Source organism: Rhodamnia argentea, chromosome 8 (assembly GCF_020921035.1).
Source record: "Rhodamnia argentea isolate NSW1041297 chromosome 8, ASM2092103v1, whole genome shotgun sequence".
In the NCBI taxonomy this organism is placed as follows: domain Eukaryota; kingdom Viridiplantae; phylum Streptophyta; class Magnoliopsida; order Myrtales; family Myrtaceae; genus Rhodamnia; species Rhodamnia argentea.
Window position 1 is genome coordinate 14,779,393 of NC_063157.1, and position 25,081 is coordinate 14,804,473.

The 25,081-nt window shown below is 38.6% G+C and overlaps 2 protein-coding genes and 1 long non-coding RNA gene across 5 annotated transcripts; all 3 read left to right on the forward strand.

Annotated features, from left to right (window-relative positions):
- The first annotated feature begins 8,116 nt into the window (after positions 1 to 8,116).
- Positions 8,117 to 10,635, forward strand: LOC125316103 (actin-depolymerizing factor 2-like). The gene is made up of 3 exons (XM_048283320.1): positions 8,117 to 8,258; positions 9,743 to 10,008; positions 10,095 to 10,635. Exons 1-3 carry the CDS (start codon positions 8,256 to 8,258, stop codon positions 10,243 to 10,245), a joined length of 420 nt encoding a protein of 139 aa, XP_048139277.1. The 5' UTR covers positions 8,117 to 8,255; the 3' UTR covers positions 10,246 to 10,635.
- Positions 10,636 to 11,429: 794 nt separating this feature from the next.
- On the forward strand, positions 11,430 to 13,602 carry LOC125312574 (actin-depolymerizing factor 2-like). 3 transcript variants are annotated; one of them, XM_048283319.1, is made up of 4 exons: positions 11,430 to 11,592; positions 11,962 to 12,017; positions 12,839 to 13,104; positions 13,184 to 13,602. In XM_048283319.1, exons 3-4 carry the CDS (start codon positions 12,857 to 12,859, stop codon positions 13,332 to 13,334), a joined length of 399 nt encoding a protein of 132 aa, XP_048139276.1. In that variant the 5' UTR covers positions 11,430 to 11,592; positions 11,962 to 12,017; positions 12,839 to 12,856; the 3' UTR covers positions 13,335 to 13,602. The 3 variants fall into 3 exon arrangements, with proteins under 3 accessions (XP_048139276.1, XP_048139275.1, XP_048139274.1); XM_048283317.1 differs by having other exon boundaries at positions 11,575 to 11,592; positions 11,962 to 12,021; XM_048283318.1 differs by lacking the exon at positions 11,962 to 12,017 and having other exon boundaries at positions 11,455 to 11,592.
- A 4,438-nt stretch (positions 13,603 to 18,040) lies between these two features.
- On the forward strand, positions 18,041 to 20,148 carry LOC125316104. The gene is made up of 3 exons (XR_007199428.1): positions 18,041 to 18,173; positions 18,363 to 18,364; positions 19,810 to 20,148. It is a non-coding gene; the product is annotated as an uncharacterized LOC125316104 (long non-coding RNA).
- Positions 20,149 to 25,081: the final 4,933 nt, after the last annotated feature.

The window sequence follows — 25,081 nt, forward strand, 5'->3', positions numbered from 1 at the left end:
CATATCATTGCCGGATAGATCAGTTCAGATGCATTTAGCGAGTGCTTTAGTTTTGCGACGGTCCAAAAAACGCATGTTGTTTTGTCTGATTGAATGCAGAAGTACATCAATCATATTGTTTCAAACTGTTGTCAATTATGTTCCATCAAAATCGACCTGTCATAGAATAGGCGGGATTGTGAAATCAACCAAAGACAAAGTAAAAGCAGAATCTTCACCTCCTTTGTTTTTTAGCACTAGTAGTATCGTAAATGACTAGCTATAACGGATTTTCATTGTTCTCTCAGCATCGTATTTAGCTGCCACCCTGGTTGCTTCAGCCAAACGATGCAAAGGACCAAGTTCCATCAGCTAAGAAACATTAGCAATCTACCTGAAGAAGAACCTTGAGAAAGAGAGCAGCGCTCGAGGATGTTTGAGCTTAATGCTTGCTTTGTACTTCATTGAACTAAGTTGTCCAGTTTGAAAATTTTTAGCTTAAGACAATTCATTGTGGGACCTTTCTCCACCGGGAAGGAATAATACCTTTCAGTTGCTGTCAGGTTGAGTTATGGTCTTTCCTTCATTGAACTGCAGGATTCTGACAGCTTGCCTTTGTTTATGCTTTGGTTGCATTTGTGAATCTGGGCTTGCTTTTGATTGTTTTAATGTGTACATCAGAGAGGATGTCATATTCTGGTGTACATTAGCCTGTGTACCTAGTTCTGGGTATGGTTTCTGGAGTTCTTTGTCAATTGTGGTGATGTGAGTGCTATCTGTTCAATTTGAGTTCTTTTCCAGAGGCTCCTGAGCGAGAATAAAGGAATACTGTACTAGGATATGCTCAGGAGACTAGAGGTGAGCAATTCCAGATTCCGTGCAAGAACCTACCCGTCGGAACAGTTTTATTCTCGAATTTGAAACCAGCGGCTGTGACCACAGCATAGAAGTCCCCGGGCGGGCTTTTGAGCATTTCAGTAGGGAGGGAAGAAGAAGAGAGCGAGTGAACAGGCGTCGGGTATGGCAGAGAGTTAGTAGAGCCCTTTTTTGAGAGCTTCTTACTCTTTATGCTGTGTGAAAAATGGAGATAACTTTGTCCTAGCTAAGATCTTTATAACCTTAAAAGCTTAAGCAGAGAGGTGTAAAGAACTGAAAGTTGCCACTGCTCTGCACAGGAAAGTGGCAAAGCACGTTTCTGAGAGTTCTGTCATTACAAAAGCCCTGATACAACTTTTGGACTTCCATGGGGGACTAAAAGAGACTCGGAAACCGGTCGGGCGTCCTTCGAAAAACCTCAAGTTCATACATTCACCCCTGTATCCTTATGTCATTAATTGACTGCATTTCCTATATAAGGGCATGTACATTACCCATATCTCGTCGACTGAGACAGGTGTTCTATGGTATCGAGGGGTACACTTACCGTGAGATTACAACTTTCGACCGACGCGGATATACCATGACAACGTTGAGCAATTTTGATCTATGGGGGCTCGAGGTACGGTTCAGGGGAACCCGTCATTTTCTCAGACCTGATGATGGGGAAGAGGATTACTCTCGCTCTCTCTCATGTCGGGAAAAGATTCAGCATGTCTGACCAGAATCTATGCCTTTATCCGGTACTCGGGACGCCATGTGTTTAGCTCGGCTAGATCTTACTCGTTTTCTAGTTGTCATGTGAAGTAGGGGTGGGCAAGTCCAAGTCCAAGTTCCGTACTAATTCTACCTCGAACTTGGAACCTATCCCGTCGAAACGGGTTCTTCATTTTTTAGAACCTAAAACCTACATTGCATATCCCCGGAACCTACCCTATCATGGATTCCAAGATCGGTTCCCCGATTCTACTTGTATTCTTAATTGAACGATTGTAGTAAATCATTAATTTTAATTCCGAGTGTCAATGGTTCGATTCGATTCGGTTTTGTGTTCGGTTCGATTTTTTGAAAAACCGAACTGAACTAAATCATTAGGGAATATGCTTGAGCTGAACCAAAACTCGTCTTGAACCAAACCTAACTAGTTCGGTTCGGTGCGGTTTTCGACTTTTTTTTTTTTTTTTTTTTTTTTTTTTTGCTCATATCTCTTCCTTCACAACCTATTTTCTATTGAAACCAAGTGAATAATCTAGAGTTATTAATTGATTACTAAGCATTAACATGTTTTTTTTTAATCTTATACGGCTTGCCTTTTCGGAAAATCCAACATAATTTTGCAAGAAAATTTTGAATCCGCCAACAACTTGTTGGGACTATCATCCTGGATATTGGTATCATGCACGACGGATTTAACATCATCATCGGTTCACTTTGCAGCAACATAAGGGTCGAAACCGTCGGAACTTGGAAGTGACCACTCCCGAAGCCCTCAAAGTGCACGTGCTTAGCATGTGAATCAATTAGAGATATAACTTGGATGTCGTGTGCGAAGGTTGTTTGGAACTTGAGAAAAATAAACATTCAAGTGACATCGGACTAAGACCCCATATCCATCTTCCAGATTTGCATGAAACTGAAAAGATGTTTGGGGAATCACGACATAAAACTTTCTTTGAGACTGCAATGCATCAAGAAAATTCATGAAACTGAATACTTATGCTGATAGGGAGGTCCTGATCAGATTTTATAACAAGTGGGAAGTAACATCCTTAGTCCTTTCCAGTTCTGATATGACTGAAACTTCCCGACATGAACATCTAGCAATGCAAGGAAAAGCCTAAATGGACAGCTTTCTGAACTGATAATGCAGTAACACATTGAAACAATCCTTCTAATGTACGTCTCTTCATTACCGTCCTAAAGACAGCTCCTCCACAGAACCACTTCTTCTCTCAAAACCTCAACAAGAAAATGGTTTAACAAGTACCGATCTCCAAGTTCGTCAATCTCAGTAAGAAAATGCTTCAAGCGTCTCCAAGCACCGGAACAGTAACCCCTTAACCCGGCTAATAAACAGAAGAAGCAGCAAAACCAGCATGAAGAGGCTTCGGAGTACACTTAGGATAACAAATGTATGGCTTTATATCGAAAATGAAACAAATGACGAGCAGCTACCAGGCCATCACCACCATTGTTCCCAGGTCCACATATTGCAAGAACACGCTTATACTCACTGGCTTTGTAGACCTACCAACCCATCAGATTTCATAATTAGCCAGACATTACAATAACCAAAATACTAAATGCAAAGAAACCCTAGTAGATTTCAGCCAACAAAAGTTGGAGCAGTAACCACATAATTCCAACCCCAAGTTCTGGTAATAATGTCATGGCAGGTAGCAATGTACTTCTCTTGACCAACAGAAAGAGAAAAAAATTTGGCAATCTACTGTCAGACTGATCAGGACATTTAAGTCTACAGTTACATTTTGTCCCAAGAATATATATTTAACAGAATCACAGAACAGACATGCATCCTGCATCCAGTAAAGTGAGACTTCCACATCAACACCATAGGTATGCCGCTTAAAAGGCATTCAAGTCACAAGTGGATGTGAAGCACCAACCTCCAAGTTTATTAATCATCAAGAGAAATCAATATCGAGTTAAGCTCCATGGTCGTAGTTGAAAAATCTACATTAAATTCACAATGAAAATGAGAATTATAGTATCAAATATAATATTGAAGGGTATAAAAATTTCATGATAATTTATCACCTGACTCAAAAAATTTTGAGTTCTACTAAGTCCTCCTAGATTGAAACTGAAAGTGATGTGTATCGTAACCAATCTTGAGAACATATGAGAGCCTCCACCATGCTTAAGGCAAGGAGCTACGAAACACGTCAAGTACACGATCTCCTGTGCTAAATGCAGAATTTGATGCTACGGTTGAGACGAGCATGGCCAAAATATCCCGACCAATGGAATAGAGTGTAGGATATCTTGAAGAATTGACTTTCCACACTATAACATCCGTAATCTTCTTCCAAATACTTATCTAATTCAGATTTTTCTTTGAAGTATTGTTGCCCTGTTTTGCTAAGACATACTTCAATCACAATGTTCGCACCAACCACCGAAGACTTTGCCATGCTCATTGTTCTTGTACCCTTCGACCTCAAGTTGCTTTGAGGGCATACACCGGTGCAATATTGCTTAAACAAAAACTTTAGAGATGTTGTTACTTATTTTTCTTAAAGTTTCCGCTCGCTTGCTTTCATAAAAATGATTAAGCAACCATTTCACATACTCCCACTTATGTCAAGGGTCAAGTATGCAAGCAATGAACAAAGATAGATTGATGTTGTTCACATTACCAAAATACTTATTGAATTTGATCTTCATTTTCTTGGCCATTTCCTGCAAACTCCTATCCTCATTTTCACAATATTTGTTAATCATCATAAGAATCCAATAGACATCTTTTAGCAAACAATTACTAGTGACATAAGAAGTACCTGATACTTTTAAAGTCATGTCAAAGAACATCTTCAAGAAAGGAAGAATTCCCTAGGCATATTCTCAATTGTCAATAGTAGGCAACCCGCTCCCTCCTCTCACCTTGGAAAGCTCTTCAAAACATTTGCAATCCTCAATCTCTAAGTATGTAGAGTTCCAACGAGTCTCTACATCTAAACATACAAGACTTTTAGACTCGATATTTTTTAACTCGATGCACTTCTTAAACCGTTGCAACCTCGATGGAGAGGACCTCACATAATGCACAGCTGAGCGTATTCTCACAATTGAATCATCCATTTCTTTCAACCCCTCTCTCACAATCAAGCTCAACATATGTGTACAACGTCTCATGAGGAGTAACTTACCATCCCATAGTAGAGAGTTCCAATGGATGAGTCTCTTCTTCAAGTATTGAACTCCCAAATCATTAGAGCTTGCATTATCCATGGTGCTAGAAAAAATATTTTTAATCTCCCAACCAATCAAAAATTTCTCCACCACTTTTCCTATAATCTCACTTGAATGTTCCAGAATTTGACAAAACTCAAAATTCTTTCTGCATCTTCCATTCGGTGTCTACAAAATGTGCGGTGAGACACATATAACTCAAGTTTTGACACGAGGTCCATGTGTCGGTTGTAAGATATACTCTTGGAGATGTATCAAAAAAATATGTTTTCAATTTATTTCTTTGATCCAAGAATAACTCATAACAAGCTTGCCTCAAGGTGTTTCATGAGGGGATTAAAAACTTTGGTTGGATTCCCCTCACGAATTTCCGAAATGCCACATTTTCTACAAACTTGAGAGGCAATTCAGCAATAATGAACATGGCCGCTAGTTCTTTTTTACTAGCATCTTGGTCGAATTTCCATAGACCAAATGAACTAGCGACCCCAACAAGTTGACCCGAGGCATCTTTTTGCCTTTTCTCCACGTACCCATAAGGATATTACTTACATCTGTTTAAATGGGCATGCATCACGGTTCTCTCACGCTTAAAACCATTAAGAGTCTCACAATATACACATTCGACTTTACATTGGCTATCGTCTGCCTCTTTAAAGTGATCCCACACATCGAATATCGTCGCGCTCCTTTTATCTATGCCAATAGTTTGACTCATTGAATCCACCTATCAATAAAAAAAAGTACAAAATCACATAAAAATCTTGTAAATGATAAAATAAATGCTAACAAGAATCGTATAAGTCCCACTAGAGCAAACCGGATTGAGCATTCATACAATCTACTAACCACAAGTCAACGTTGTCAAGCGGGGCTACAAAAAAGGACCGGAGCTGGTGGAAGGAGATGAAGAAGGGGACGAGGAGGAAGAACAGGCCGAAGTAGAGTCGTAGGAAGGAGGAGGCGGAAGTGGGTGGGTAATGGAACGAGCTATTCTAGGGTTTTGTGTATTTTGAGTTTGAGAAGCCCAACCCCAAGCACGCCGAACCAAAAAAAAAATTGAACCAATAAAAAAATTGTGGTTCTTTCTACTAACCGAACCGAACCGAAAATTTAAGAAATTTCAGTTCGGTTGGGTTCCTGGTTTGGTTTGTGGTTCAATTCTGACACCCCTACTTTTAATGACCATTATTTGCCGCTACAATCCACTAACTACAAGTCATATTTAGACACACTAATAACAAAGTAGAATTCTTAGTCCTAAATATCGTCCGAAATGAAAACTCGGACTAATGGTTCCAAACTTCACACTCATCATCGGACGCCATGGAATACCGCAGAATCGCACGTTGTACACTTGTTTGTAAAATATTTTTGACAAAAATTGATCATTCATTGACATGTCGATTCATAAATAAAGTGCATATTTTTTCTATTATTAGATTTAATATTTTGTATTTCTTTGGCGGATAGTGGAAAGGTTACTCTCAACAAAAGTGAAAAAAAAAAAAAAGCAACGTGGAGTTAGAAAATGTGTAATTGCTTTTCTTTTCTATTGAAAATGACAAACTGAAAACATATTTCGCAATGGCTTAATTCCCTAAAGTAATCCTCAATTTCTCGTCCAATCTTAGTTCTACCCCAAACTTTAGTAGTTGTTTTTGTTTATTTAGTACCTTTAGTGGTTCTTATATCTGACATATTCCTTGGATTATTCACAAATGATGTGCAAGCTCTTATTTTTGCAACTTTAGCCGCAGCTTATATAGGTGAATCCATGGAGGGTCATAGACTCGTTTTCAAAATAGTCATTTTTTAGTTTAACCTAAGGTAATGTATGTGCAACTCAAGATAATCTACTAGGGAAGATGAAAATAGACAAATAAGGTATATACACTCCACGAGGATTACTATTCAAACGGAAGTAGACTACTAAAAAATTTCACATTTCACTTATGTAGTAATTTATACTTCAATAAAGAATTCAAATATTGAAATAAAATGAAAATAAGAGTGAATCAATGAAATATTGCTTGGTCTTCACTGCTAACTTGAGTAAGGAGTTGATTTTTGAAAGTTTTTTGAGAATTCGAAAGTGAAAACCCCTTTTTAATTTGGCGTAACAACTTGAGCCAAATAAAAGTAAACTTTTACGTCCGATTTTGAAGGGGGATCCTATAGGATACCATCCCAATTTTTCTTTTGCTAGGCCCATGGCCGAAAAACTTACTTTCCTTTGATTATGAGGGTTATTCGAATATGAAATCCAATCTTGGAAATACGGCATCCCACTTTTTTTTACAACTCAAGATTTTGATACATTTTGAAATCGAGAAATCCAATTTTTTTGTTTGAAAAATGCATAAACTTTTATTAATAATCACAAATCTGCCCCGCCTCCAAAAAACTCCACTAGCTTCTTCAAAAGTATTCACATCGGGGCCAGTTAAGGATTCATTACCAAAACCCGCATCTTAATCAATACTCTTACCTTCGTATGAAACCATATCGGAAAAATTACTAAAATAGTCATAAATCTAATGCAATTGTGTCAATTCCGTCCTAAATCTTTTTTTTTTTCAAATTCAATCATAAACCTTTTACATGTATGCTAATTCATCCATCCAGGTCACTTTGGTCAGACGACGCTAACGTGGCATTTATAATACTTATTTCAAATATTTTATTTAGTTTTGTTTTTTCCTTTCTTGTTCATTTTTTCCTTTCTCCTTCTTCCGCTAACCGGTCGCCGACCGCAGGCGAGGTTCAGAGCCCTCACCTGCGGTCGGTTGCCGATCCCCCGCAGACCGGAGGAAGAAGGAGAAGAAAAATAAATAAATAAAATTTTATAAAACTATTAAAAAAATCCACTTCAATGCTGGCTAGCTAAAGTTATGAACAAAATCAGCATAAATACAAAATGTTTAAGACTGAATTGATACAATTGTAATTTATTTAGAATTTTTTGATAATTTATCGAAGAATATCAACCTCCTAATGTGGATAGTTTTGAAGAAACCCGTGTCGATTTTTGGATACGAAACAAACTTAACGCAGGAGTGAAAGTTGAAGATAATTTTCGAGAGAAAAAAAAACACATTCGAAGTAAAATTGAGATTGAGCTTAAAATTGATGGGTTATTTTAGGAAATTAGGCCATAAAAACAAATGAATCGCACTGAAGTGGCTGGGCAAAGGCCAGCCCAGCCGCGACCGCAAGGACAAGAGAGACCGGCCCAACTGATGCTCGTCAAACGTGACCGGTCCGCTAAGGGCAAAGACGTCTTTTCCACTTAGCCCCCGGGAATATGCAATCATATAAGGTCACAGTCGTACCATAAAAAATGAAAATAAAAAGAAATTCCTTCTGCGATCCACCTCTCTCTCTCTCTCTCTCTCTCTTCCGATCCCTAGATTTCCTCTCGTTCTTCCTGTCACTCCTCCTCGGTGCTCGATTTCCTCGGCGACATGGTAAGAGTCTCCGTGCTCCTGCTGCTTCGGGTCACTGCCTCCGATTTCTTTTCGTTTTTCTTCTTTTCGTGTTTTTTTTTTTTTTTTTTTGCGGGTTCTTTGCCGAATTGAGGTGCGCGGTCGCTGGATACTGGTTTCTCCGATTTTCACGCGATGTCGTTGTAGATTTTGTTTATGATCGGGGTTTTTCTGGGTCCGATCTGAGTTCGATTTGGTGGATTGAGGCGATCGATCTTGGTCGGTGCCCGTACGATGCTGCTGATATTCCCATCGTGTTGCTGGGTTGCTGGGGTTTCTTGTTTGATCTGTCGTTCTGCGAATGCTCCCGAGCTGTTTGATGATGTGTCGTTTACATGCGGAACATCCGGGACTCTGTCCTCTGGTCGGTTTGCTTTATGGCGTTTAGTGAACCTTTTCACTTTGGGGTCTTTGGAAGCATGATCTGAATTCAGAATCTCAAATGAAAGAACCCTAAGAAAGCCCATCAGAGCAAAAGATTTCTTCGAGAGATAGTTAAGTGATGAAAAGTTTTGCCAACTTTTGAATGCCCTAGGACTGGTCACTTTGGGGAACCGTAGTAGTTCCTCTGGTAATTAATTGAAAAGATGTTTCAAAAACTAAGAAGTAAAGCAATAGCATAACGTTGGAATCGAATGATAGACAGTGAAGCTTAGTTGGGGTTTAAGATTATCTTTGAGATTGTGCCATAACATTAACACGGTATATCGTCGCGTCTAAGAAACTGAAACTTGGCAATAGTGAGTCTGGAAAAGTTGGTCCATCTGCATGGGAAAATGAACAATGGAAAAACAATGGAGCTATTTCAAAAGCCTGCTTAACCCCCTTAAAAGGCTAATATATCTTCTTGATCCGCACTCAATTTATCTGCACTTGCTAATGCTTGCAACTGATCTGGTCTTTAACTATCGCGTGTGCTTTTGATATGACCCAACAAGTGCCATGGCTTTGAGTAGTTCAATCTTTGCCTTTTTTTTGGATAAAATGCCATCCAATCTTTCCCGGTACAGGATGATTCTTTTTTTCTGGTTCTTAGAAGTGGCTGCTGTAAATTTGTTAGCACACGCTCTTCTTTTGGTCTATCATTCATCATACGGAACTTTCGTTTTTGAAGTGGATGATGTGTGCAACTGTTAATGTAGTAGCATTTGGTATTTGATCCTTTTTATTCGATCATGCGACATTCTTGCAATCTAAACACTATCACATGTTGCCGTTAAATATGCAAGTTGAGGGAGCTGTTGTTAGCAGAGTGGGAAGTTGACACATCTTAAAAAGGTGCAATAGAGAGGTCTTGATCTTCCTTTCCTCGTGTTAAAAATGGAGAAAATATCCATTGTCAATAAGATCTATCATGTGAGAGTCATTCAAAAGTAGCTCAATTGTGTTATTGTATGTTTTGGTTTCATAATTTGGTTACCATTGCTCGATTTGCTGTCTTATCTCTGGCAACTATATGCTTTTAGGCAAACGCAGCTTCTGGTATGGCAGTGCATGATGATTGCAAGTTGAAGTTCTTAGAGTTGAAGGCAAAAAGGACATACCGTTTCATAGTGTATAAGATTGAAGAGAAGCAAAAGCAAGTGATCGTTGAAAAACTTGGAGAACCTGCAGATAGTTATGAAGATTTTACTGCAAGCCTTCCTGCTGATGAGTGCAGATATGCTGTGTATGACTTTGATTTCATGACTCAAGAGAATGTTCCAAAGAGCAGGATTATTTTCATTGCCTGGTAATGGCTGGCGATTGCACTTGTCAAACTTCATTTCTTTTCTTTGTTTTTTAGTTTTCTTTAACTCATTCCTACTTTATGTGCAGGTCTCCTGATACTTCCAAAGTGAGAAACAAGATGATTTATGCAAGTTCTAAAGACAGATTCAAGAGGGAGTTGGATGGTATCCAGGTTGAGTTGCAGGCTACTGATCCAACTGAAATGGGCATAGATGTTATCAGAAGCCGCTCCACTTGAATGTAAAGTTTCATATGCAACCCAGGCTCTTCATATACCATTTCGGTGTCCATATGTGCCATATTGACATCCCTCGGGACACTTGGGACATAGGACTAGCAGTTATTTTACGTATTGGCTTGTCAAAGAAGTCTTCCATCGTAAGCGCTAGTTAATGCGCAGGATCGTTAATATGTTGTAATGGTTGCTGTTTTCGGGATTGTGACATTAAGCGTTGTATGTTGTGGTTTATGGAGTGTGTGGACTCCAGTGTTTGCCAATTGTCTTTCTTCCCAAGGGGATGCAATCATAGCATGTCCTCATGAGTTTGTGTTTCTGTTATGGATGTTCATGCTTAACCTTAGCTTGAACCTGTGGCAATCACAGGATGACTTTCTGGGGTTGACTGGAGCTACTGTGTTACTTCATAGTATTCTCGGGATTCTCTATATTCGAGCTTCCGTATGTTTTCCTTTGGCAAACAGTCAGCTTCTCTGTGTCAATGCATGCCACTATTCCCCTTATGGGTGGTAAGGATTTGTTGCTTTTGTGGTGGACGACATTTGTCTCGGTCGTTCTGTCTTACCTTTATTGTCCCTTTGAGATCCCCTCTCTCTCTCTCTCTCTCTCTCTCCTTTTGGGCTGTCCAATATTTGCCTCAAATCTTAGGTTTTGGTTGAACTCAGGACCTGGTTTGTGGCGAATTTGATGGCTTCGTGCAGTCCTTTGTTAGAACGGGTTTGATAAGGAGCCCACGAGATTTGGGTCTGAAGGAGTTTAGACATCACATTAGACCCAATTTCAACCTACATTACAAGTTCTAAAAGAGAAAATGGTCACAAGAACGTCCATCGATACGTGATTATCTCTTTCTCTTCGTGAGTGCACGTCTACACGTACAAGAAATGCCAAATTTGGACGCTATCAAGAGCTTATTTTGGAAATGTGCAATTTTTTTGCAAATTTATTCTCCTAAAATTTTGGTGACATTTTTAAACTATTTATGAATAACCAAGCATGTGGTCTCTTTTTTTTTTTGGTCAATACATTATCTAAATGATGTTATAAATTAAGATAACTGGGTATAAAGTAACGGTCAAAATGAGTACATGGGAGGGGGTCAATACATTATTCTCCTCAAGATGAGAAGACCACTTCAACATCAAAAGAAACCCGTTTTTGACCAGTCACCTGCCTTTGTCAATGGAGACCGGTCAACTGTGAGGGCAAAGAGGTCTACTCGAAAAACTCTGCACTCTATCATCCCTCTCTCTCTCTCTCTCTCTCTCCTCCAAAGCCCTAGATTTCCTCCACCGTCTTCCTCTCACTTCTGGTTGTCTCTGCGCTGTTCTTCTCGGACGCAAAATGGTGAGTCGTTTGTACCTCCGCCTAATGGGACTCGCCATCTTAGTCATCGTCTCCGTCGTTTTGCTCCGAGTTTTCTGATTCTCCGGTGGCACTTTTCATGTTTTCTGCTATCCTCTTGAGTAATGCTGTTGATAATCAAGATTTTTTTTTACGAATGGATTCGAGTTTGAGTTGGTAAAATTGGGACGATTGATCTTGGTATGTACTGATTTGACGGCCTTTTGTCCCTTCGATTTGAGGCGTCCGATCTCTCATCACGTTGGTTTCTAGCTGTTTGGTTTTTGTCTAAATGCTTCCTAGCTGTTTGATTTATACGTGCTCCCCATGGATGGTCGTGTGTTCACTGATGGATAAGATGAGTTTGAACAGGTTTTTCAGTGCCCACGGCAGGGGCAACCTTGGAGAAGGAGACCTCAGAAAGATCAGTTAGTATAGACCATCTTCTCTCGTATTCTAGTTTGAAAATGCTGAAAATTGTAATTCAAAGCATGACCAAAGGATATGAAAGTGAAAGCTTTGGTTAGTAAGATCACCTTTAAAAGATATACCATAGTGCAAATCTTTGACATCATATGTAGAATTCTGGCAAAACAGAAATCGCTTGAAAAGTTGGTTGATTGGATAGGAAAAAGAGAAAACAGATAGAAAACCAATGGAGCCCTTTTGATGCCCAATCAGCTATTTTTTTTTTGGGCAAATGCTTCTTCCTGAACCAACTGAGGTTATCAGAATTTACGCATGCTTGGACCGTATACTAAAGACTCAGATTTTGGCCGATTCTTGTCTTTGACTATGTCGTGTGCTTTCAGTATGCACAAGCGCCATGGCTTTGAGCAGCAGACTTCTCTGCATTCGTTTCGGACAAAATGCAAGGTTGCTTTTTTGTGGGCTGGCTTGATCATTTCTTGCTTTCCTTCTTGGTTTATAGCTGGCTGCTTTTTGTTTTCCGAGGTGCACATATCTTTTAGTTGGGCATTCCTTGATGTGCTTTTAACCTGCAAACCGGCTTGGATGCATCTTTTGTTGGAGCATTTGGTATTTGATCCTTGATTTTTATACTAATCAACGATGAGTCGCCACCAAATATTCAGCATGGGGGAGCAGCTCGGAAGTCATTATTGTAATTAAGAATGAGCATACAGATATAGGAATGCATTGTCAAGTATGTCTGTCACATGACAATCATACATAATGTTGTCACACCTCTGTTCATGATGTTTTGCTTGTGGCAACTATGTTCTTCTAGGCAAATGCAGCTTCAGGTATGGCAGTGCATGACGATTGCAAGTTGAGGTTCTTAGATTTGAAGGCAAAGAGGACCTACCGTTTCATAGTGTTTAAAATTGAGGAGAAGCAAAAGCAAGTAATTGTTGAGAAACTTGGAGAACCTACTGATAGCTATGAAGATTTCAGTGCCAGCCTTCCTGCGGATGAGTGTAGATATGCTGTGTATGACTTTGATTATGTGACTGAAGAGAATTGTCAAAAGAGCAGGATTATATTCATTGCCTGGTAACAGTTGGTAACTGGACCCATAAATAATTTTTGCTCCTGTTTTTCATTTCTTAACTCATTGTTATTTTGTATGAAGGTCCCCTGACACTTCTAAAGTAAGAAACAAGATGATTTATGCAAGTTCCAAAGACAGGTTCAAGAGAGAGTTGGATGGTATCCAGGTTGAGTTGCAGGCTACTGATCCAACAGAGATGGGCCTTGACGTTATTAGGAGCCGCTCCACTTAAATTTAAATTTTTATGTGCAATGCAGGTTCTTAACACCATTTGCGTCCTACACGTGTCATATTTACATCTTCCGGGACCTAGGACTTGCAGTTACTTAATCTATTGGCTTGTCATATGATATTTATCAAAGACGTCTTAATCTTAAGCATTGGATGATGCTCCAGATCCTCATATGCGATTGTAATGGTGACATTTTTTGTTTGGGATTGCAACACATACAATTTTTATGTGAGGTTTGTGGCGCGTATAGACTCCACTTGCTTGCCAATTGTTTTCTCTTTTATGGCCTGGTTATGGCTAGTTTACCTGACAAAGCAAAGAGCATATTCATGTAGTTGGATGAACAGTAATAATTCACTGCTAATCTGTCCCTTGATTTTGCATGTGGACGAAGCCTGTAGCATTTTAGCGCGCCCTCGGGAGTTTGAGTTGAACCATTTCATTACTCTGGGATGTCATTGGAGTTAGCCTTAATGTTCATGCTTTAGAATGGGCACACCATCGCATGTTTATGGGGAATATACCAGCTGCCAGTGCTTCCCAATTTTGCTTTAGAATGGGCACACCATCGCATGTTTATGGGCACACCGTCGCTGTCGTTGGATGAACGGTAATAATTCATCGCTAATCTGTCCCTTGATTTTGCATGTGGACGAAGCCTGTAGCATTTTAGCGTCCTCTGGAGTTTGAGTTGAACCATTTCATTACTCTGGGATGTCATTGGAGTTAGCCTTAATATTCATGCTTTAGAATGGGCACACCATCACATGTTTATGGGGAATATACCAGCTGCCAGTGCTTCCCAATTTGGGAGGAAAGCACTTTGTTCTTGTAGTTCTAGTCGCAGGTGCAATCGTCCCAATTTGCTTTGTTTCGATGGGTATGAAACTTTTGCGAAGTGACGGGAAGTTTTCTGGATCTTCTGGTTCTGAATCCCATGCTTACAAGTGACTCTTTAGGGTACTTCCATGAGAGAAATTTTGATCCAGAGGAGCTTCAGTATATGACATAGCACATGATCTTCCAAGTATAGAGCAGTCATTGTCTTTAGATGTCCAGTGATCTTATACTCTATACACTTATCACTTCTCTTCAAATTTCCGAGTTACTCCCATGTGTGTATAACAGAACCGCTGCTTGTAGTGTTATCCAGCGAAACGCACGCGTTTTGCTTTACTTGAGCTCATTGTGCTGCTAATATTTTTAATGGTCCTACTTAGTGCCTCCTTTAATTCCATTAACAAGAAATTCATTAATAGATTCACATTTCTAGCATTCGCATTCCTTGTAATATTTTTCTTTTTCAATTGGTTGGATGGCTTGAATTTAACATGGGAATACTTTACATTTCGGCCTTGAATAGAGAGTACATCTCGGTTATTGAACACTGGGTGGCTGAGATGTGTCTGTTCTTTCTCGCATCTTTTTTTCTTTTTCTTGTTCTTTCTTCCCCATGATCCTCTTCTGTACCCAACTCAGCCACATACACAGAAGCCCCGGTTGCCCCCACAGCCACAAGCCTAGAGGCTGTGAACCTCACTCAAGAAGCACTTCCTTACTTTTGCAAAAGCCTCGGCATTCCGTAGAGGTTAATTTCCCTTATTCAACCAATGTGGGGACAAGGTTGTTGGGAGATTCTGGCTTATAAGCATTGCTACCATATGAGATGCAAGCTTGAAAAGTTTTTTTATGTATACTCTGTAAAGCCAATGATTTTTCTTGTGTTTCATTTTCAATCTGTCTCCCATCAGCTAATATGGACATGCCTAATTCTACGAATAATACGCGAAACCTATTTTCTCTCGAAATGAAAAAAAAAATTAAATCAAATGAAGATGTCAATTGATCGACATGAAAAATGCTCTCTCTCTCATTCGTTCGTACATGCTAGATGCCAATGTCTTCGTTGACGGTGACTTGAGTGTGACTTCACAGTGACATATGTCCCCATCAACAAATTCTATCTTAATGGAAGGACCAACTTGATTAAATAGAAAAGAAAAATAAAAATAAAAATAAAATAATAGAGCTGAGTTAGGCTATTTCTACACTAACTTGTATAGATGATACTACTAGAGACATCAAAATGAGTCACGAGCCTTTTTTTTTTTTTCCTTGTATTTTTAAGTCCATGTCATATATGGATTGTTAAACACTTAAAGGGCCGGATGAAAGTAGACATGGCCACGGGCCGATTTGAGCCCGGAATCGGCCCGTGGAACAATCGAAACCGGCCCGTTGACCGAGACCGGAAGTTTCGATTTTAAAAAATTAGGAACATGCCAAAAAAAAAGAGGGGGGGGAGGAAGCCTCATAGCCGTTGCATGCAACGGTCATAATATGGCCATTGTAATTATAACTTTTTTTCCTTCTAAATTTCTTATAAATATCATTCCTCCTCTTTCATTTTTTTCTCACAATTTCTATCAAATTCTCTCAATTCTCTCAAATTCTCTCAATTCTCAATTCTTTCAAATTCTCTCAATTGTCAATTCTTTCAAATTCTCTCAATCCGCTCATCCCGGCTAGGGGTGAGCATGGTTCCACAGTAGAACCGAGAACCGGATAACCGAACCGACGGTTCCTATCCAGGTCCCGGTTCTGACTTGTATGGGATCGGTTCCCGGTTCCGCCTTTTTATGAACCGAAATCGGAACCTAAATGTGCAAAAAGTAAACCCTAGATTTTATTTTCTTATTTCTAATTTCTACTCTTCTCTTCTTTGAATTGCACGAAACCACTATGTTCTTTCGTTCTCAACCAAACGACGCACGCCTCTTTCTCTATTCTTCCTCTCATCGCCCAGCCCTTTCCTCGAGTCCTCGACGCCGACAACCCTTGCCTCTCCGTCCACCGCCTCATCATTCCTTAGCACCCACACCTCTGACGGCCTCTCCGCATCTTCCCCGGACGACGACCCTTCCCCTGCTATCCCTCGAGAAGCCATCCCTCACCGTCTACTGGCTTGAACTCGGCTCCCTCGCCAGCCCTTCGACAAGTCGACGACGACCATTCCCTCAACGTCAATTGCATTTCTCGGTACCACACCTCCGAAATTACAGTCTACATTTTTTTTTTTTCTAGGTCAACGTTTTTCTATGGTCTATATTTTTCTTTACACATCCGAAATTACATTGTTTGGAGGGGGATATAATGTACTTTAGCTATTTGGTAGGACATTATTTGCTCGGACCCTTCCCTCAACGTCAATTGCAAATATATTGGATTCGGTTTTACAACGTATGCAGAGATTGTTTTGGTGCGCTCTGGATATATTGCAATTGCTTTGGTCTGCTCTGGATTTATTGAGCGGTGGTGTCCGGAATATATTTCTTTCTCGGGTAAAGTCCTAATTTTTTGCTTTCTTTTAGTGGATTGTTTTGGTATCGGCATCAAAAAGATTGAAGGTTGGATTGCAACGCTACTTCCCTCAAGACAAGTTTGTTCTAAAAGCTTGTACTTACACTTACTATTTGCAGTTATTAGGTTTATTATATTTATCATATGGCATTTCGAGCTTAGAGTTGCAATCATAAAATTGTCTACTATGTTAGTGATTTTTCACGGTCTCCATGAGACAAGACATCACTACTTTGACTTCAACAGATAAGGATCTTTGCTCTAGGTGGGTAGTATATTTGCTTCCTTAACGTGGGAGGATTATTGAAGTTGCTCCCATGTCAAAGTGTTCTCTAGTTGTAGTCTTTGAGCAATCCGGTTTGATCATTTGAGACATTTGACTCTTTGGGACATCTTGTGAGGTTACTGGAGTTGTTAGGTTTTGATGTGTGATTTGGGACATATATTGCTTTGGGTTCGGAAAGTCTCTTTTGTGACACTTGTAGGATTGATTTGGGACATTATCCACATAGGCTCTGTGCTCAATTCGATAACTTACATATTGATAAACAAAGAATAGTGATCACCTGTATTAGCCAAGATGTTATTATTTTTCTCATGCGTGTAATCGGGGATTACCTTTTGAGACTTGTAGGCTTTTGAAGTTCTATTGATAAGTACTACACAATGTGAATACCCATGCAGTCCTGCTTTGGCTCTTGGTTTAATAACTGTGCTAGCTCTCATGATCACTCAAGTGATCATTAACATGGCAACCGGGTGCATTTGCTGCAAAAGAAACCCTCATCCATCGAACTCTAGTGGGACAATTGTAGTTATATGCTTTGTTTTTTGGTAAGGAAAGAGATGAAAAGAATTATATGCTTTGTTGTTTCCTGGTAAAAACCTTAACTGCACCTTTGGCATCTAAATGTGGTTAAAATACAATGTCTGGTTTGTAATGTTCATGTACATCTGCGGTGTATATTGGATTCTGGTTTGAAGCGTAACATTCATGAAAGTTTGCTTGCCTAACGTTCAATATCTTTATATTTTTCAACAATGATATTATGTATACTCCATAATTGCCTGATGAACATGGTAAAATTGAATTGAGCTAGTTATATAGGACTAACAAAGGGAATAAAAAGATTGTCACACAAGTAAAGCTGTCCGTTCAAAAATAGATAGATTTGCCTCCTTTCACTAACTTATTTTGCCTTCCCCAAACAATTTCTTCCCTTACATCCACGTATTAGCCAATAATGTTAGAATTTTTCCAGTGTTCCTATTTTATTGATTGTAATTGGGCGTTGCATTTATGGAAAATCCCAATTCACTACTTTTGTTTTTTTATGTATGAAGCTAATGTATCAAGATAACTTGTCAATGGAAGTGGATGGACTTGAGGAGATGACTCCGGACACTGAATTAGGATTGTCAACCAATGAAGGTGGAGAAGAGCCATCTTCGACCATGGGTGCGAGTGCGACAAACAAGGTACTTGGAGATGGTCTTCCTTCTTGTGATAAGAAAAGTACGTATGATGTCTGGGATCATTTTGCGAAAATCATAAATGAGGAGTCTAGACAAGAAAATAACGTGAGGTGCATGCATTGTGGGGTTCAATTAAAGTATAGTGTTTCTAATGGTACTTCTTCGATGAGGAAGCATTTGGTAACATGCAAGAAGTTTCCTCGCAATGTAGATAAGAGGCAGAAATTCTTTGCACCATGTAATAACAACGTAGATGGCAAAGTAGGGGGAGATCCTGGTAGTGTCATATCGACTTGGATGTTTGATCAAGATCGTTGTAGGCAAAAACTTGCTCAATTCATCATAGTTGATGAACAAGCATTTTCGTTGGTGGAGCGTGTTGCATTTCGTGAGTATATCAGTGAGTTACAACCTCTTTTCAAGCATATATCATGATTTACAATGGCTAGAGATTACATGAAGTTATATTTTAGTGAAAGAACTTGCTTGAAGACTTACTTTGGTAAGTATAATTCGAGGATCGCACTCACCACCGATACATGGACTTCCATTCAAAACATGAATTATTTGTGTCTCACTGCACATTTTATTGATGAAAATTGGAAGTTGCATAAGAGGATCATCAATTTTGTGGTGATGCATAGTCACGGGCGTAGGGAGATTGGGAAAATGGTGGAGAAACGCATATACGAGTGGGGAATAGAAAAAAAGGAGTCCACAATCACCGTAGATAATGCTAGTTTGAATGATGTTGCAATTGGTTATTTGAAGGATAAACTTTCAAAAGAAGGGTCATTGATATTAGATGGCAAGGTCTTACACATGAGGTGCACTGCTCATATATTGAATTTGATTGTTAGAAATGGCTTGTCTAAGGTGGCTGCTTCTATTGAACGTGTCCGAAACATGATTAAATATGTGAGGAGCTCTCCCATGAGAGCCAAATCATTTCAATCTTGCATTGAGAGTGAAAGGATCACTTATAAAGGTTAGGTTTGTCTTGACGTCGCCACTAGATGGAACTCCACTTACCTCATGTTAAACACCGCCATAAAATTCAGAAAAGCCTTTGAAAGGATGGAAGAAGAGGATTTATCTTTCGTAGGTGAGCTTAACCATGATCTTCCTAAAGATGATGATTGGAAAAATGCCATTATTCTTTCTGATTTTCTAGAACAATTTTATAAAGCCACCAAAGTGATGTCGGGGAGTTCATATGTCACTTCAAATGGTTATTTCGAGGGGATAGCTGCTTTGTACAAATATTTGAAAGACGAAACGGATTCTTTGGATCCTAAGCTTGGGCCTATGGGAAAGACAATGAAGGAGAAATTTGACAAATATTATGGGAATTTAGATAAGGTAAATATGCTGGTGTTGATTGCCATTGTGTTGGATACTACAAAGAAGTTGAATTATGTGAGTTTCTGTTATCGACAAATTTATGATGATGATCGAGAATCAATGAGATGTGTGATAAGGTACAGAAAGCATTGGAGCAGTTGTATGAATTTTATAAGTAATCTTTTGCTTCAAGCAAGCAAAACCGTGGTGGCTAAAGTTTGAGTGCTAGTAGTAGTAGTTCCAATTCCGTTGGTAATGAAGCTAGTAGCAAGTATGACATCCAAGTTTGGCACAGAACCTATATGCTCTCAAAGAAAAAAGCACACTATGGCAACAAATCGGAGCTTAACCAGTATCTTCAAGATAAAGATGAAGAGACTCTTGATCTTGATCTTTTAATGTGGTGGAAGATTACCGGCTCAAAATATAAAATTCTATCTTTGATAGCTCGAGATGTTTTGTCTATTCCCGTAACTACCGTTGCTTCCGAGTCGACTTTTAGTACATCGGGTCGTATGCTTGATGGCTTTCGGAGTTCATTGACTCCTAAAGTTGTGGAAGCTTTGCTTTGCACTCAAAATTGGTTAAGAGCCGTTCGTATGCCGATTAACATTGAAGAGTGCATTGAGAATGCTGAAATATTTGAGTCGGGTAAGTGACGTTTATATGTTTATATATTGTAGTTCCTTTATATATATTTAGAATGAATGCTCTATTTAATCTCTCTCTCTCTCTCTTTTTAGATATGGATTGTCTTAATGATGACATTATCCTCGGTAATTAAAGCTTACGAGTTGAAGTGGAATTGCTATACGTGGTGAAGCTTTCTATTAATCGTTTTAGTTTAGTTAATAGTAATTTTACTTTAAAACTAATATTAGTTTGCTGTTTCGTTTGGTTTCGTGTGGTTAGATTTCGAGTCTTATGTAATCGAAAGGGAGGCTCGTGATAAACTATTTGCATATGGATGTTTTGGTCCTTTTGGATGCTTTGGCACTTTCCTCCGGAGTAGATGTTTTGGATCCTTAGGCAATTTTTCCTTAACTTATTCCACAACCTTGGTGCCGAAAGAAAACCTTTTGTTTCCTCCATGGAAGATTGAGCCGCATTCTTTCGTGTGTTTAAAGAATGTTTCCTGTGGGCATTACTGAATGCATCCAAGTGGGGTGTTTTACTTTTGTCTTGCAAGTTTGAATGTTGATCATCTTTCGAGTAGGAGAGTGGAAATTATGTCTCGGAGCACACAATGTTTAAGCTCTTTTCCTATGATAAGAATAGTTTGTCATCTCAATATTTTTAGGTATTTTGTCGAAGAGAGATTTGTTCATTGTTGTCAAGGGACTCTTGTTGGGAATATTCTTGTAAAACTTTTGTGGGAAGACTTTCTGCTTGTTTTCGGTCCAAATATTCAGACTTTCTTCTATTTTGATGCAAAATGATCGTATTGACGAGTTCTAGGGTACCCTGGAACCGAATCCGGAATCGGTGACGGGGTAGGTTCCGGGTTCCAGGTTCCAAAGGGTAGGTTCTAGGTTCCAAAAAATGAGGAACCCGTACTAGCGAGTAGGTTCTAGGTTCCAAGTGGAACCTACCCGGAACCTGGAACCGCTCACCCCTAATCCCGGCTCAATTCTGTCAATTTTCTGAATCGGCTTTCCGCTCAATTTTCTGACAAAAATGGCAAGTGGAAGCGGAGCTCGTGATAGGGGAAAGAGCCCGATACCGATGGGGATGGGGGAATCGATTATCCTCAACCTCATGATCAATATGATTCTCGTGAGTTTACATGTTGGGTAGACGATAATGATAATAGCAACAATGTTTCCAACGTCGAGCACGTCCCAACGCAATAAAGTATTCATCTTCCTACCGGCGTCAAAGAAACATCGACCGCAAAGGAGCCGGAACGACGGGTTTGGGAGAGTACATCTAACTTATGGCAACACTTCGACAAGGTACTTGCAAGCGGAGACAAGTACAAGATAAACTGTAAATATTGTACGAAATCATACAATTTCAATAAAGGAGACGGCTATGAAACATACCGTTGGCATCCGAAACAAAGACATGCAACGCAAGCGTGGATCGACACCGGGCAACAACAAATTTTCGGTTACATCAATTCTAATACTTCTCCTTTATTTCGTTATAGTGATGAACTTTATAAAGAAACATTAGCTCAATATGTTGCCATTGAACTTTTACCTTTTACTACTGGTGAAAATTTTGGTTTAAATTTTTTTATCAACACTGCATGTACTTCGCAAACAAAACCTGTTCCGAGAATTACTCTTAAACGCGAACTTTTTAGGGTTTATAAAAAAAAACAAAAAAAGGCTTTGCAAAATTTTGTTACGGATTTCAATGAACGTATGCATATAGATAGAGACATTTGGAGTGATTCTTGGCAAATTCATTCTTATATTGATATCACATGTCAATGGATAGGTGACGATTGGAACATTCAAAAAAGAATAATTGCATTTCGAGTGTTTGATGAAAGGCATACCGCCAATAATATTTATAGAATAATTAGACAAGTTTTAGAAGAATATGATTTGATTAATAAAGTTTTTTCAGTTGGTTTTGATAATGCCCCGTCAAATACCGCTTCCATTTCAGATTTAGAAAATATTTATAAACCCTCTTTTAGTGGACAATTTTTTCACATTAGACATGCTTGTCATATTTTAAATTTATATGTACAAGATGGTTTACAAACTTTTGAGACTTTTCTCACCCCAATAAAGACAGCAATTAAATTTTTATGGAGTTGTCCTCAAGTTATGAAAGAATGGGGCAGATTTTGTAAATCACATGGACAAAAATCAAACAGATTTCCAAAAGATATTCCGACTTGTTGGAATTCTGCCTACGAGTTGCTTCATCAATCTTTTGCTTATAAAGATTTATTGTGTACGTTTATTTCAAATAATGTTTTCGAAATTACTTTACTCCCGCAAGATTGAGTTGTTTGCAAAAAAAATTTAGATTTTTTGAAATTTTTTAATGATGTAACTTATACTTTATCTTGTGTTTATTATCCTACTACACATTTATTTTTAATAGAGTGTGTTAACATTCCTGGTATTTTTTGTGAATATGCGCAAGATGTTCAATTAGCTCCGACTATTATAGCAATGAAAGCAAAATGGCTACATTATTATGCCTACATTCCTCTTATTTATTTGGTTGCTATTATTTTTTATCCATGTGCTAAATTAGATGGTTTGTATGATTATTTGAATAATTATTATTATGATTGTTTACATTTGAATGAAACGGTAGATATCAAAACTATACAAGTAAAGGTTAAAAACGTTATAGTAGCATCATATAATTAATTTTGTAATAGATATGGTTTAAGTTATAGTGGATCTTCTCAACTTAGTGTCTCACAAAGGGAGGAGAGTGGTAGACTTAGTAGAGGGTACAATCTGCTCATTAATTGACAAAAAAAAACAAAATGGAGCAATGGATAATATTTTCGAATTAGAAAATTATTTAACCATTACTTTTGAGTTTCGTGATTCCGAACACAGCACAGATTTCAAAATCTTGAGTGGTGGAAGACTCATTCAACCCAATTCTCAATCATCACTCCATCGCAAGACAGATGTTAACAATTCATTCTTCAACGGTTGCAGTTGAACAAGCATTTAGCGCTGGAGTATTAATTTTGGACGATAGCCATTCAAGATTAAATTCGAATACTGTGGAGACTCAAGCTTGTGTCCATAATTGGACAAAGGCTAAATTTTGACAACAAGAGCTAAATCGAGACGACAAATTCTTCAATAATGATAGTGAAGATACCACCGCCATGAGTACCGCCATGGGTAGCGACGATTGTCGATGAAGTAAGTTGGGGTTATAAAAGGTAAAAGAATTACATGGGCTTTGATTCTTCTATTCCCAAGAAGATATATAAGCGCTTAATGATAATTCATTAAGTTCGAGCCCATTTCCTCTCTCTTTTCTTTCCCCCAAATTTGATTACAATGTACAATTTGACTAAATTTATAATTGATAATTTATTATTTTTTTATTTCATAATTTATTATTTAAAATTAAATTTTAAATTCGGAACTCGAATCGGGCATTGAACCTCGCCTGAACCGAAACTGCCCCTTCAAGGGCCGGTTCTAGTTCCATCATGGCCACGAACCGGAACCGTCGGATCATGAACCAAATCCGGCGGTTCACAGCCCGTGGCCATGTCTAGATGAAAGTGGGTCTAAAATATTATACTTCAATCGGGCCGGGTTTTAAGGGTTTCTACAAGACTCATTTAATAAGATAAATGTCACTAAAAATTCTAAATTATGCCCACTATAACACATTATAAACTTCTTCTTTTTTGTGACACTAACAATATCAAACTTATATCCGAGGAACATACTTAATACAAAATTATAATCGTGTGATACATTTACCCTAAACTAACTTATATTCTCCATGTGATAAATTTATCCTAAACTTATTTCTAATAACATCAAAAAATCTCAAATTTAAACTCGCATCTCACATTTATGAGCTTTTTTTAAAAAAATATGGTAAAAAAAAATTATCAATTTAAGTGTTTTTAAAAAAAAATTACTGATTTAGGGCATCTGCACCTCTATTACAAGCACACATGCCCTGTGTGCCTCTTACAGAGTCGCAGATGGCTTATGCGCCTGTATGGGAGGCCCACGAGGCGCACACCATCTTAATTTTTTTATTTTCTTTTTCTTTTTTAGCCGCATATTTTTTTTTTGTTTACTTTTTTTGTTTTTTATATTTTTCGTGCACCACAAGCCCGCTAGCCCCATGCCGCCGCCGCACTCGCAAGTTGCCGTCGTATCGTCGCAGAATAAAAAAAACGTTATTATAAATATAAAAAAAAAAGTAAAAAAAAGGACTCCCGTGCACTGCAAGCCTGCGAGCCCCGTGCCGCCACCGGGCTCTCAAGTTACTGTCATGTCGTCATTGTCGTCCAAGTAAAAAAAACATTATTATAAATATAAAAAGGAAAAAAAAGTATAAAAGGACCCCCATGCACCGCAAGCCCGTGAGCCTCGTGCCGCCACCGCGCCCGCAAGTCCCCTTGTGTCGTTTTTTGTCGTCCGAGTAAAAAAAACGTTATTATAAATATAAAAAATAAAATAAATAAAAAAGGACCCCCGTGGGCCGCAAGTTACTGCTGTGTCATCGCTGAATAAAAAAAAAACGTTATTATAAATTAAAAAAATAAAATGTGCGGCTACAAAAAGAAAAAGAAAGTAAAAACATTTTTTTTAGTTTTTTATATTTATAATAACTTTTTTTTTACTCAGATGACGATGACGACATGGCGGCAACTTGCGGGTGCGGCAGCGGCACGAGGCTCGTGGGCATGCGGCGCACGGGGTCCTCTTTTTTACTTTTTTTTCTTTTTTATATTTATAATAATATTTTTTTTAATTCGGCGATGACTCGGACGACAACAACGACACGGAGGCAACTTGCGAGCGCGGTGATGGCATAGGGCTTGTGGGCTTGCGGCACACAAGGGTCCTTTTTTAACTTTTTCTTCTTTTTTATAT